At 40.7% G+C, this 15,338-nt stretch overlaps 1 protein-coding gene across 1 annotated transcript; it reads left to right on the forward strand.

Moving 5' to 3' along the window:
* The first annotated feature begins 1,477 nt into the window (after window positions 1-1,477).
* LOC139309968 (vomeronasal type-2 receptor 26-like) lies at window positions 1,478-13,910 on the forward strand. The gene is made up of 6 exons (XM_070934149.1): window positions 1,478-1,698; window positions 2,719-3,010; window positions 4,930-5,706; window positions 9,257-9,469; window positions 11,596-11,722; window positions 13,000-13,910. The coding sequence occupies exons 1-6, from the start codon at window positions 1,478-1,480 to the stop codon at window positions 13,908-13,910; spliced, it is 2,541 nt and encodes an 846-aa protein (XP_070790250.1).
* Window positions 13,911-15,338: the final 1,428 nt, after the last annotated feature.

Raw genomic sequence — 15,338 nt, forward strand, 5'->3', positions numbered from 1 at the left:
TGCCATGTTACTCATAGCTAAGCTTTTGCAATGAGACACGGAGTCCTGATCAGCTGCTGTTTGAGAACTAAGGGAAAAGCTCAGTCTGAAGTTCTTCCCACAATTTCCTCTTCCTGAACCTCTGGTTTCCTTTCTGGGTTCAGCTACTAATGTCAATTATAGTGGGATGGCTGCTATGTTCTCGGGATCCCTCCTGGTACTACAACTCTGAAGTGGTGATGTTGTATGTGGTTCCTTCCTCCAGGTTGTTTGTTGTGATGCTTAGCCAAAATTTCCCACAAAGCCCAACCAGAATGATAGTCCTTCTCCCTGCTCCCAGGGTATTGCTAACTGACTCTTTCATGGTAGTGAATTGTTATTCCAAGGAATCTTTTGAATCTGTAAAGAGGAAATGTCTTTTTTAAGACTAGGACTTATCTTGATTTGATTGATGAGCTCTTTTTCTTGGTTTTTTGGGCTGCTACTGCACACTGTTGACTCATATTTAAGTGATTGTCCACTAGGACTGCAAAATCTTTGTAGTTACTGGCATTAAACCAAGTTTCACATAATCTATACCTATACAGTTATTTTTTTTATCTTGCCTTACTTTTATCTATGTTGAATTTTATTTTGTTAAATAGGGCCCAAGTCTGTCAAGAACCTTTTGGATCTTGAGCTGGTCTTCTGGGGTGTTGGCTATTCCTGCCAGCTTAGTGTCATGTGCAAATTTGATGAGTTTCCCTTCAATTCCCTTGTGTAGATTGTTTATGGAGATATTAAAGAGTATTGGGTCTAAAATGGAATCTTGGGGTACCCCACTGCTTACTTCCCTCCATGTGGATATATTTCTGTTGAGTACGATTTGTCACCAATCACAAACCCATATCATCAGCATATAATAGTCACCAACACCAAAGATGGAGGATGAGCTTGTCCAGTGGTATCTGTTAGTATTGAAAACATGGAAGAGAAGTTACCATGTATCTCCTCAGACATCAGGTGCTTTTCAACTGGGATTTAACTTTCTTCCTCCAGTGTTAATTTCCAAATATGTCCCAGTTGGAAGAGACAGAAGCACTGAAGAATAGTGTCCCCATGGATGTGTTTGATCTTTCACAAATATTTTTTCTCCAGCCCCAAAGAAGATCAGGATTCCCAGAGGAGAAGTTGCTTCTCACTGTAATTATCTTCATCCCAGACTTTGGAACCTCTTTTTCTATTTCTCCAGTGACTGCCTTTGATGTAAACATCACAGTGAAACAAAATGGAAGGAATCTTGCATTGGAAAAGGATAAAACCCTCTAGATATGTTGAGTGTTTTGCATAAGATTTAGGACAGGATGTGCTTTAAATGTATATTTCTCTCTTTTCCATGTCAAGCTTGGTTTGTTTCTATCTGAATTAGAAAAGCCACTGGCATTTCCATCTTATGAAAGTGCACTGAATTTTTCTAACTCATTGTTTAGAAATACTGGCTGATTCATCACGAGCAGGAATGGACTTCCTGCTTTTGTTTATGATGCTGCTGCTTGTATTCACCCAGCGAAATTCTGGGAGGCTTAGAACCAAATGCCCCCCAACTTTGAAGCAACAAGACAGAGGAAATCCATGGAACTATTATGGGCCAGGAGACCACATCATTAGTGTGGTTGAAACTGCAACAAAACCTTTGCTTGAAACATTGCAGTTCAACGGGGCTCGTTATATTTCTTCTCTGTAAGTCATTCAGTGCAATGGAGTTGCATTTTCCTCCATTTGCATTTCTAACACTCTTCTTCCTTTCTTCCTATTTCACTAAATTGTAGAAGATGTGTAAATTTTTGAATTTGATTTATCCTCTTTTGCCTTACCTGAAATAGACTGTAAAATGGAAAGATAGGGCAGATGAAACACTAAGAGCACTTGAGGACGAAGGACACAGAAGTCCAGATCATCTTCTCCTCCCCTTTCAGTCCTGAGTTCAACTCTTGAATAGTGATGTTTATTTCATGTAATCATTGAAAGTGTTGTAGTTGCCTGCCAGTCCATGTTAAATGCTGCTCTTTATAGGAATAACGGGATGTGGTGGCTCAGTGGCTAAGATGCTGAGCTTGTCGAGGTTCGGTGGTTCGAATCCCTAGTGCCGCGTAATGGATGAGCTCCCATTACTTGTCCCAACTTCTGCCAACCTAGCAGTTCAAAAGCACGTAAAAAATGCAAGTAGAAAAAAGAGGGACCATCTTTGGTGGGAAGGTAAAAGCGTTCTGTGCTCCGTGTTTAATCATGCTGGCCACATGACCATGGAGACGTCTTTGGACAGAGTGGGGAACAACTAGTACATATGTGTGAGGGGAACCTTTACCTTTACCTTTTATAGGAATAAGAATGATTTGTTTTCATAATTACTTTGCTGGCTGACTTATTCCTCCCTCATGTTACTTCTTTACAATATATTTATACAGTATATTATATCTACTTTAATGATTAAATGATTCTGAATCCTGATTGTTTAAAAAATAAAAATAAGTGCTCCTACAAATAATGATGTATTTGTGACTAGTAACCCTGATGGACGACTACCTCTATCCCATCTTCCCAATGCCAATAAAACTTAAATGATGATGGGTGACAATGACCTGTTTCTGTTTTAGGATCAATATTCCTTTAATACTCAATAGGCTTGTGGAGACAAAGAATAAATGAATAAATACATATTTTATATATATTGATGATAATAACATGGAAATATTTGTACAGGATTAAAGATACTAATCTCCAAGAAATGCTACCCTTCATTCTTGCCATTCAAGTGGTCAACAAAAATACCCAACTCCTGCAAAACTTCACACTTGGCTACAACATCCATGACAACTATTTGAGCACTCTCCACACTTCAGATGCCTTAATGGACATGCTCTCTACTGGAGAAGCCAATGTTCCTAACTATAGCTGTGGAGCAAGGGACAACCTGCTGGCTGTTATTGATGGAGCTTTCAGGGAAGTCTCCTTGCAGATGTCTACATTAGTAGGAACCTACAAAGTCCCTCAGGTTTGTGTGTGTGTGTGTGTTTCTCAATCTGGTAAAGTGAACGGGGTTGGTGATCAATAGACCTAGCCATAAGTAATCAAAGCAGCCATATCCACTCATTGTCAAAAGTCTCCATTGTTTTGGAGGCTTTTGCTGCATACTTGTGAAGGTGAAGAAAGCCTCCTTGGAGACAGAGCCTTCTTTCTTTGATGCACTTTCTGATGCACCCAACCTCCTACTTGCATCTGCTCATTGGCTGGAATGTCAGATATCCCATTCTGATCCTGATGCTGGGTCTGACTGGTACTTGGGTCAGGCTCTGCTCCCATTGAAAAGACTGTATAGCAGGAAGACACTTGATCATAGGTGCATAGCATAGATTAACTCTAAGGTCAACAATACCCCAATCAAAAAACTGCCAAAGAGCCAAGAGTAAACAGCCCAACCAAAGAATCTCTAAGACCAAGCCCACCAACACTGACAGGCAAGCATCCAGAATATAAATTGACAGCAAAAAGCACTCCTTACTAGCACTGATGATGTTATCTATTTTGGGTAATGAAATGCCTGCAAGCTACTCAGAGAGCACCAAGGGTCCCTCACCAAAGAAGCTACTTGAATAAGCAGTGAAAAGTTTCAAATCAAAAATGAAGTCCAATTGCCATCACTTAACTTCCAGCCAACTCTACAGGATGACTGAGAATATTCATTGAGCTATGTAGTAGGTCCCTTTATTGGAATGAAATAGTTTGCTTGAAATATACACATGTGACTGATTGCATTAAATTGTAGAGTATTACCGAAATATTATTTGCATTTTTATTCTTATTCTTTTTAACTTAATTTTTATCCTGTATTCCACATTTACGTGCAGTCTTCTTAATGTTCTGTGTTTAAGGGTTTAGAATAGAACAGAATAGAATTTTTTATTGGCCAAGTGTGATTGGACACACAAGGAATTTGGCTTGGTGCATATGCTCTCAATGTACATAAAAGAAAAGACGTTCATCAAAAATTATAAGGTACAACACTTAATGATAGTCATAGGGTACAAATAAGCAATCAGGAAACAATATCAATATAAATCATAAGGATACAAGCAACAAAGTTACAATCATACAGTCATAAGTGGAAGGAGATGGGTGGTGGGAACGGTGGGAAGATTAATAGTAGTACAGACTTGTAAATAGTTTGACAGTGTTGAGGGAATTATTTGTTTAGCAGAGTGATGGCGTTCAGGAAAAAACTGTTCTTGTGTCTAGTTGTTCTGGTGTGCAGTGCTCTATAGTGTCGTTTTAAGGGTAGGAGTTGAAACAGTTTAGGTCCAGGATGTGAGGGGTCTGTAAATATTTTCACAGCCCTCTTTTTGACTCGTGCAGTATACAGGTCCTCAGTGGAAGGCAGGTTGGTAGTAATTGTTTATATCAGGGGTGTTAAACTCAAGACCCAAGGGCCAGATTCGGCCCATGGGGTGGTTAGATCTGGCCCGTGGGGCCACCCTGGAAACAGTGAAGGACTGGCCCACAGTGCCTCTGCCAGTGAAAACAGAGCTTCCGTGGGATACTGGCGACACTCCCAAGCTCCGTTTTCAATGGCAGAGGGTTGCAGGAGGTCGTTGCCACCGAAATGGAGCCCGGAAACCCGTTTTCGCTGGCAGAGCACTGGGACCACCACAGAAGCCCCCAACACAAGTGACGTCGAGCTGGACACACCCACCCTGGCCATGTCCCCTGCCCCCCCCAAGGTCAAACACAAACCTGATGCATCCCTCAATGAAATCAAGTTTGACACCCCTGGTTTATATCTTAATATGGCCTAATAGTTAATCAAGAATAAACTACTCTAATATTTTCATGAGAACCAAGTTGGACTTCTTAAGAGCTAATACTTTGGATGATCTGACTGTAAATATAACACAGAATTCTTAATTGCTTTTTCAGATCACTTGTAGATTTGTTTCAGAGGCTCTGAGTGATAAAACTCAATTCCCTTATTTCTTCCGGATGGCCCCCAAAAATGGGGTCCAGTACCCAGCAATTGTCCAACTGCTCCTCCATTTCAGATGGACCTTGATTGGTCTCTTTGCTTCCGATACAGAGCAAGGAGAAAATTTCATGAGGACCTTTACCCCTACCCTTGTCAGGAATGGAATTTGTGTTGTTATATCACAACAATTGTCTATGACTACACTTGCAGCACCACTTAAGAATGCCATCTCTAAGTGGAGGCAAGTCAATGTCTTTGTTTTCTTTACAGACTATAGTAGCATGATGGATGGAATTCACCAAGTCCATTTTACACTTAAAGGTTTGTCACAACCCATTGAAGGCAAAGTCTGGATCATCACACTCTTTGGAGACTTGCCAATGAAAAGTCACAGACTTTATGAATATGTCCATAGTATTTGGAACTTTGTTATTCAGGAAAGAGAGTATGAAGATTCCTTCGAACCATTTATATTTGTGGAACCCTTGCATAAGTGTTTTCACTGTTCTTTTTCAAAGCACGTCTTTTCTGTCAAAGGCCGGAGAAGATGCATCCAGAAAGCACCACTGGAGACCCAAGATAAAAGCAACAGGTTAAAAATTGACCACCGTGCTTACAGTGTCATTAAGACTCTGGCCCATGCCTTGAATGCTGCGTATTCCTCCAGATCCAAGAGGAGAAGGAAGGAGGGTGAAGAGAAGTTGGGCCTTCCAAAGATGCAGCCATGGCAGGTATGGGATCCTGACAAGGATTCATGAAACTTAGTTTCTTTAGAGAAGAAATCCAAAGGGAAATTAGGGGGAACTTTCTGCACCTCCTTGTGTGGCCAACAGGCAATGGTTGGCAATCTGTTCACTTTGTGAGTAATGTTTCTAAGACTGGACACCATGACAGATATAATTTGATATTAAATACTGCTAATTTTAAAAAAGGGTGCATTCATTTTGAAATCAATTAATGTATATATGGGTTTATGATTAGTATCTTAGCATTTTACATTCAGGAATTTTAGGGAGGCCCTGAGATCATCTAGTCCAACCTCTCCTCTCTGCGGGAATTTTAGCTGAAGCTTCTTTAAGTGATGGCTGCTCGTTTTTGCATTAAGATAATCAGTGAAAGCGAGTCTGAACTTCTCTGGTTCACATTTTAGCTATAAAACTGCTCTTCCTTTCACGGTATGTTCCCTTCGTTTCAGTCAGAATCTCTTCTTTTGCAACTGAATTAATCTTTTATGTCCATCATCTGGACTTAACAGTGAACAGATCTAAAGTTTCTTTGTAATATAAAGTAGTGGCCAAAATTGTGGAAACGTTTTGGGAAAACCTTTTTTTTTTTTTTTTCTTTTGAGTTTCAAGATAATCCTATTCCACTGTTGGAATGGCCTGGGAATAGCCCAGAACTTAACCCAACTGAAAATCTATGGAGCCGACTAAAGAAACTTGTTAGTCAGAAGCGACCCAGCAATAAAATCCAGTTAATAGAAGCAATCATTCGATCTTGGTTTCACATTATAACAGCTGCAGAACTAAAAGACTTGGTTCACTCCATGGGAAGATGTTGTAAGGCTGTAATTCATGCTAAAGGTTACCCAACTAAATATTAACTGATGTGATAATTTTTGTATATCTCGCTTTTTCTATGGTGATAATTTTTGCATATCGCATTTTTTCTGTTTCACTTTCCTTCTTTATACTGTAACACCTATTCTAACAGCAAATCCTTCCTAAAAGTTATTACATTACATTCTTGATTGAATTATCTTTCCATTGATATATAATTTTATGGTACTGCTCCAAAATAAAGTGGTGTTATTAGCTAGTTTTAGAAAATACACTTTTTTCCAAAAGGTTTCCACAATTTTGGCCACTACTGTATTTCAGTTTTGTGCTGTAAGGGAGGACTGTATCCTTCCTTCTCCAACTAAGATATTGTGTTACTTGGAAAACATGCTCCCAGATTGTTTAGCTGCCATAGACCAACATGACTCTTCCACTTGTTGCCTTTCTGAAGGCTAAGAGCAACCTTCCTAAGCCAATCTGGTTTTTATACAAAGTCTTCTCCAAGAGTAGTGCCTCCAAAGTGACCTGATACTTGAGCTGGGGTCACTGCAAATCAGAAGGTTCCTGAGATCCTTATGGATGCATTTGACTCCTTTCCATGAGCATCACACTGATAACTGACATTTGGTTTTTAATCAACTATCATTTTCTCAAACATTCTTATCAAGTTTGGTTATCTCTCATCCTTCTTCCCCTGAATCATTACTGATAATATCACGAAATTAATTATATATTATCATGAAGTTATTAAAATATTACTACTGCCAACTTATTATAATCAATGCCCAGTACACTGTATATACACATAAAGGTAAAATTTCCTCCTGTCCAGTCGTGTCTGACTCCAGAAGGTGGTCCACATCTCTTAGCCAAGGGAGCAAGCATTGTCCACAGACATTTTCATGGTCATGTGGCCAGTATAACTATAAGCTGGGACACATGGAATGTTGTTACCTTCCCACTGAAGTGGTACCTATTTGCCTACTCGCATTTGCATGCTTTCAAACTGCTAGGTGGGTAGGAGCTGAGGCAAGTGACAGGAACTCACCCTGTTGTGTGGTGCTCAGGTCTTGAACCCAGGCTGTCAGCTTTCCAGCTGATAAATTCAGTATATTTAATGCTGAGCCACTCCACACCCATGTACACATATACCCAGTGGTGGGATTCAGCCGGTTCTCTCCAGATCGGGCAAACCAGTAGCGGCAACTGCAGGAGGCTCCGCCCACCCACCCGGATGTAATGCGCGAGCACTGTGCACGCACAGAAGGCCATGCACATGTGCAGAGGTGGCACATGCGAGTGAAGCAAGTGCGTGCGTGCTCACATTTGTGAACCGGTAGGGAAGGTAAGTGAATCCCACTTTTGCATATACCTATACCTATACAAATATATACAGTTACAGTATACTATACCAGAGGTGGGTTTCAGCAGGTTTTGACCAGTTCTAGAGAACTGGTCGTGGAAATTTTGAGTAGTTCAGAGAACCGGTAGTAAAAATTCTGTCTGGCCCCACCCCCATCTATTCTCTGCCTCCCAGCTGATGGGGAGGAAATGGAGATTTTGCAGTAACCTCCCCCTGGAGCGGGGTGGGAATTGAGATTTTACAGTATCCTTCCCCTGCCATGCCCACCAAGCCTTGGAACATTGTACATCTTAAGAAGGTTCTTGGTTGATACCTAGGATGCTGGCAGCAACCCGTATCAACCAATCACACCAGTCAATGATATTTGTGATGCATTTTTGAATGTTCAGTTGACTGAGTTTCATGTTTAACGAATAAAGTATACAATAAATAATAATAATAAAAATAAAAAGAATAAAAAGAATAACAGAGTAGGAAGGAAACTTGGAGATCTTCTAGTCCAACCAGTTTTGGTCAGGCAGAAAATGTTACACCATTTCAGACAAATGGTTGTCCAATCTCTTTTTAAAAACCTCCAGTATTGGAGCATTCACAACTTCTGGCGGCAAGTTGTTCCACTGATAAATTGTTCTGTCAGGAAACTCCTCCTTAGTTCTAGGTTGGCTCTCTCCTTGATTATTTTCCATCCATTGCTTTTTGTCCTGCCTTCAGGTGCTTTGGAGAATAGCCCTCTTCTTTATGGCAGCCCCTTAGATATTGGGATACTGCTATCATGACACTCCAGTCCTTCTTTTCACTAGACTAGGGATACCAATTCCTGCAACCATTCTTCACATTAGCCTCCGGTCCCCTAATCATCTTTGTTGCTCTTCTCTGCACTCTTTCTAGCATCTCAACATCTGTTTTATATTGTAGTGACCAAAACTGGATGTAATATTCCAAATTATAGAATAATAGATGACCAAGTTCTAACTGGTCATCTATTCTTCATTGGTCATCTATTCTTCAGAAGAGCAACCAGGATGATTAGGGGACTGGAAACTAAAACATATGAAGAACCTATGAAGGCATGGCTAGTCTAGTGAAGAGAAGGTCCAGGGGAGACATGATAGTAGTGTTCCAATATTTGAGGGGCTGCCACAGAGGAAGAGGATCAAGCTATTAGCGTAGAATATATGATTGACAAGTTTTGCTGAAACCTTTTCACTCCGTTATGCAGGTAATGGTAACATTTTTTGTCAAAATTAAAAATATTTGGAAATTAGGCACACATAGAAGAAAGGTTTAAATGTGGAAAAACCATGTTGGTTTAGATAGCAAGGTTTTTGCTTTTCAAATTGGTAGCTGTTTCCATTCCAGCTTCATCCCTTTCTGCAGAAGAATGAATTTTGCAATCTTTCTGAGATGAAACTGTACTTGGATCAACATGGAGATCTGGCAGCAGATATGAACATCTTGAGTTGGGTGATTATCCCCGAAGAGGATTGCATAGAAGAGCAACTGGGGAGTTTTGAAAGGCAGAGACTTATTATCAACCAATATTTTTTTTTACTGATAAAGTGGCTCAATAAGGTGGGTGAAACATTGGCATCTTTTCTCTCTTTTCCAAAGCTTTTAGTGCCCATTTCAAGTGGGCTAAGCCTAGTCAGAAATTCATTAAGAATTTTATGTGTGGACTAAAACATTTATCATTTTTCTGGATAGGGAGGCTTCATAAATACTTCAATCAGATTCTGTAATATGGGACACTGCTTTAAGCTGATTCAGCTACATCCAGATTGAGCTACTGAGTGATTATTATTTAGGATAAAATTGATGAGAGAGGCCCTCAAGCGCTAGGTATTATGGGGTTGATGGCCTCAAGTTTGTTTGTTCCTTGTCCAGAAACAGCAAAGCAAAAGACAATTCTGTTAACTAATGCTTGGGTTCCAGTTTGGAGTGAACCTGGTAAAAAAAAAAAAAGAGTCAAGACTGAATGGAGGTCTTGCTTGATCCAGTGAGAAATAACCAGGGGTGGGCTTCAAAAATGTCAGCAACGGGTTCTCTGCCCAGTTGCTGGGTGGGTGTGGCCTAGACGGCCTCCTGCACCATGACAGGGGGCGTTTTCGCCTTCCCCAGGCTAAGGAGGCTTTCCTCAAGCCTCTGGGAGGGCAAAAACTGCCTCCCCTGGGCTCCAGAGGCCCTCAGAAATAGACCCATTTCTGGCCTTTCAGAACTTCAGGGAACTCCAGGGAGGCCTGTTTTTCCTCCTCCTCAAGCTTCCATGCCAGCCCTGCACTTACCTCTCATCCAAAATGGGCTGCGTGGAGACTCCTTGGAGGGGCGGTGTGGGGTGGGCGTGGCCAGCTAGGGGTGGGGTTTGGAGGTTCTCCAAACCAGCTATAACATAGGCTGCAGGTTCTCCCAAACCCAGGAGAACCCGTAGCAGCCTATCCCTGGAAATAACCCTTGGCATTACAATTCAGCTTGTCCTGGTTGGAGATGGTGTCTCCTGAAAGGAAAGCCCATAGTCTGGGAGGTTTTTAAACAGGCCAGAGCTGACCAGAATTATCCATGCTTCTCTTTCATTCAACTGGGATAGAGCAACAGGCCTTCTGCTCCTAGGAAGGAGGTCTAAGGCTTTCAGTGAAATCATAAAAACTGTTTTGATGTGAGATAATGCCTGACTGACAAAATTGAATTACTGAAACAAGACTTTGATCTAAAGAAAAACCCTTCCTCATATTGGAAGTAACAATATTTGGATTAGATTTGGCTTTTCATTTGTAAGAGGACACTTCATCTGAAAACCCCTTGAATGCATTTGTACATTTTGATTGTTAGCTACCTTAAAGTCTCTCTGGGCCAAAAGAAGGCTCCTAATTTGACTAATAATAAATTTGGGTATTTCCTTCCACATCAGTTGGTGTTACCTACTTACAGTTCTTCAAAAGAAAGGACTTTTCTTGAATACCGAGCTGGGCCTTGAGAGGTCTGTAGATATTTTCTCAGCTCTCTTTCCAACCCGTGCAGTATAACAGGTCCTCAGTGGAAGGCAGGATGGTTGCAATTGTTTTTTCGGCAGCCCTAAATATTTGTTGAAGTCTGTACTTGTCCTGTTTCATTGCTATACCAAACCAGATAGTTACAGAAGTAAAAATTACAGACTCAGTAATTCCTCTGTAGAATGGCATCAGCAGCTCCTTGGGCATTCTGAGTTTCTGAGTTGATGCAGGAAAAACATTTACTTAATGCTAAATCTTTTCTCAATTCTATCCCTTCAAACTTTATTAAGTAGAAAAGTCCTTTACTGTAGTGTGATATTCCAGAAGGAAAGACAAGGGACTAAGAGAAGAATCTGGCAGTAGTCCTATCTCCTACAATGTTTGGAACTAGTTAGAAATTTCATGGCAACTAACCTTCTTTTCTTGTTGGTTTGAAAGGGTTTGCTGTTTATCTGAGTGACTTCTTCAATATGAGCAAGTTGGTTAGGGGGACCCCATATATGTCCTCTAGGATGGTTTCATATTATTCTCTAATTTCACCTAATCTGAATAAGCCCGCTGGGTCAGGCGATGGAAAATTTCTATCGTTACTTAGAAATTTTATATGTATCTAAGTGAAGCCTAGCGACTACTTGGCTGATGTTCATGTCGACCTCCATTTTCTGACATATTTTCTGACACATTTTCTTTGTTTTTTCTTGTTTAACTGCTTAGTCTCTGCCACAGTCCAAATGTGGGGAAAAATGTCATCCTGGATTTGTCAAGCGTGCTCGAGAAGGAGAGCCAGTTTGTTGCTATGACTGTGTTCCTTGTCCGGAGGGGACCATCTCCACACAGGAAGGTGGGTCACACCAAAGGAAAGGGCAGGTGTCATGGAAGTGGATTCATCGAAACTATTTTCATGAAAGTGCAAGTTAAAAGACTGATGGAAGCTCAATTGGTCTTCTTGTCTATTTTCAAACTGCATATCTAAAGGAAAGAATAGCAAAAAGACCCTGAACAAGAGGCTGGGAAGAGATAGGAGAGCGTGACTGACTGTGTAACCTTTACTAGTCCCAGAGAAATTATGTCTTATGCTTTTCAGTTTGAATGTGTTCTGCCACATTTGCCTTTCTGGGGGACACCTGAGTTCTTTGAAACTTGAGGAATTGTTATAGGTCCACCTCCTGGAAGGATTATTGTAAAATTGGTCTCTGGTTGAAGTTCACTGAGAAGCTGAAAAGATGTGAGCAGTTATAGATAATAATAGAATTCTCTATTGGCCAAGTGTGATTGGACACACAAGGAATTTGTCTTTGGTGCATATGCTCTCAGTGTACATAAAAAGACAAGATACACTCGACAAGAATCACAAGGCACAACACCCAGTGACTGTCATACAGTGCAATAAGCAATCAAATCATACTAGGAAACAATCAATATCAATATAAATTGCAAGGATACAAGCAACAAAGTTACAGTCATACAGTCACAAGTGGGAGGAGATGGGAGACAGGAACAATGAAAAGACCAATAGCAATAGTAATGCAGCCTTAGTGAATAGTTTGACAGTGTTGAGGGAATTATTTGTTTAGCAGAGTAATGGCGTTTGGGAAAACACTGTTCTTGTGCCTAGTTGTCTTGGTGTGCCATGCTCTATAGCGTCGTTTTCAGTGTAGGAGTTGAAACAATTTATGGATGCATGTCATTACATCCTTATTACCAAGGTTGCCAGTAACCATTCAAGATTATTTGCAAGACTAGCTTTCTCTGCCAGCCAACTAGATTTCACAAAGTTGACATCCTGTGAGTCAAGTACATCAAGTTGTTCCATCTGGCAGGACTCAAGAATTTTCCTGGAAATATTGATTCATTTGTTAACAATTAATAATGTAGATTCCTACTAAGATTCTGCACTTTACACAGGAAACCAATTGGGCCCCCACTCAGTTTCATAGAATTATAGCTTTTTTTTTTTTTTTTTTAAGAAAATGGTATTACTCTTAGTTTCTTTCTCTGGAGATTTTAGGAAATGCAATTTGGAAAATACCCCTAGTAAAAGTTGTTGTCTGAAGAATGTGTTTCTTGAAAAGTGAAAGGATAGAATATTAAAATAATATTGCTTTTTGTTTTTCTCAGATACAGAAAAATGCACCAATTGTCCAGATGACAAATACCCAAATGAGGATCAAGTCGATTGTATCCCTAAATTTATAACATTCCTGTCTTATGAAGAACATCTGGGCACTATCCTGGCCTCTTTTGCCTTACTCCTCTTCCTAACCACAAGTCTTTTTTTAATCATATTCATTAAATACCGAGAAACTCCCATTGTCAAAGCCAACAACCGAGACCTCTCTTACATCCTCCTGGTCTCCCTCCTGCTTTGCTTCTTGTCACCTTTTCTCTTCATTGGTCAACCAAGGAAAGCCACTTGCCTTCTCCGACAAACAGTTTTCAGCATCATCTTCTCGGTTGCCATTTCTTCTCTCTTGGCCAAAACAATCACCGTGATGCTGGCTTTCTTGGCCACAAAACCAGGAAACCGAATGAAGAAATGGTTGGGAAAGAGTTTGGCCAACTCCATCATCCTTTCTTCTTCTACTGGCCAAATTATCATCTGCTCCATCTGGCTTGGAGTTTCTCCACCATTTCCTGACTCTGACTTCCACTCCCAGCCTGGAGAGATCATTTTGCAATGCAATGAAGGGGCCGTTGTCATGTTCTACATCACCCTCAGCTATTTGGGCTTCCTGGCTTCCATCTGTTTCATGGTGGCTTTCCTGGCCAGAAATCTCCCTGGGGCCTTCAATGAAGCCAAGCTGATCACCTTCAGCATGCTGGTCTTCTGCAGTGTCTGGGTGACCTTTGTGCCCACTTACCTGAGCACCAAAGGGAAATACATGGTGGCTGTTCAGGTCTTCTCCATCCTGACCTCCAATGCTGGTCTGCTGAGCTGCATCTTCATCCCCAAGTGCTACATTATCATTCTGAGGCCAGACCTGAATACAAAGGAACAGCTTACAACTAGAAGAAATGTAGAAATGTGAATCATGGAACACAGTAACATAAACGGACATGAAAGTGAACTAAAGCTTGCTAATAGTGAATATTTGTGCTTACATAAAATTAAATATGCATATCTACAATTATCATCGTACCTTCCTTTTCGGAAATGTATAAACATGAGTATTGCTGGTCCAGAATGACGTGCTGTGGATAGTTACAGGGACATCTCATTCCACCCATATTTCCATTGCTCCTGTTCTAGTTTATTTCCATGACTAGCTTTCTCGATCGCCTTGTTAGATTTCACAACAGAGAAATCCTCTGACTCCAGTATATTACATGGTGGCTGTTCAGGTGTTCTCCATCTTGTCCTCCAATGCTGCTCTGCTGGGCTGCATCTTCATCCCCAAGTGCTACATTATCATTCTGAGGCCAGATCTGAACACAAAGGAGCATCTTACAACCAGAAGAAATGTAGAAATCTAAGACAGAGAAATTTTAAGTCTTTACTTTTTCCAATAGTCACCACCAAGAAAATGGTCCAAACTGTTCTCCATACATAAGTAAACTAATGATTTTGCTTAATATGTTTAAAGAGTCTTTGGAAGATCATGTCCCAGCTGGATAAAGTAAAATTCAAAGATGTCCATTGAGCAGAATATCTGCCAATGCCCTTAGCCTACTTGAGGCCTGAGATGTCACACCCAGGTTTTCTAATCATGATACTTGTGCAATGGGAATCTTGTTACCATGCCAGAAATATATCGTTGGTGGAGGAGGCTCTAAAAATTCCATTATTTTGGTTGTGATTTTTAGGTTCAAGAGCCTTTCAATCTCCTGGGGGAGAGTCCAAATCATTCTAAATGAGCCGCGGTGGTGCAGTGGTTACAGTGCAGTACTGCAGACTACTTCTGCTGATCACTGGCTGCCGGCAGTTTGGCAGATCAGATCTCACCAGGCTCAAGGTTGACTCACCCTTCCATCCTTCCGAGGTCGGTTAAATGGGGACCCAGATTGTTGGGGGCAATATGCTGACTCTGTAAAGCACTTAGAGAGGGCTGTAGTCTAAGTGCTAATGCTATTGCTATTCTTCATGTGCTCTGTGGCCATCTTGTCCAGCCTTCCTCTGAAAATTGATTTTTCAAATAAGAAAAACGAAATGCTTTATCTACAATCTGTAAAACAGAAATGGGAAAGGCCTGAATGTCACTGAATTCTGCTCTTCCAAAACAGAGCTGACATGAAAAAATAATGAAAAATAATGAAAATATGACATTAACAGTATGCAATAGCGTGAACTGCTCTTTCATAGAAAAAGAAAAGTAAAAGTATTATAAACATCAGGACCAGGTTCAGCAGTCCATTTGCATTTCAAAGACAACAGCCACTCTTTTGAAGATAGCAAAGTTCACATTTTGGACAGAGAGGACCACTAGTTTGGAAGAGGGGTCAAAGAGGCCATCTATGTC

Source organism: Pituophis catenifer, unplaced genomic scaffold (genome assembly GCF_029215685.1).
Source record: "Pituophis catenifer annectens isolate HBS135680 unplaced genomic scaffold, rPitCat1.0.hap2 SCAF_2, whole genome shotgun sequence".
Lineage (NCBI taxonomy): Eukaryota > Metazoa > Chordata > Lepidosauria > Squamata > Colubridae > Pituophis > Pituophis catenifer.

Excerpts from the sequence above, each read along its gene's own strand:
- LOC139309968 (XM_070934149.1), top strand. The coding sequence starts at position 1,478 with ATGGACTTCCTGCTTTTGTTTATGATGCTGCTGCTTGTATTCACCCAG. Across the intron at positions 5,707-9,256 it reads CAAAGATGCAGCCATGGCAG|CTTCATCCCTTTCTGCAGAA; the intron begins GTATGGGATCCT and ends TTTCCATTCCAG. Across the intron at positions 11,723-12,999 it reads GACCATCTCCACACAGGAAG|ATACAGAAAAATGCACCAAT; the intron begins GTGGGTCACACC and ends TGTTTTTCTCAG.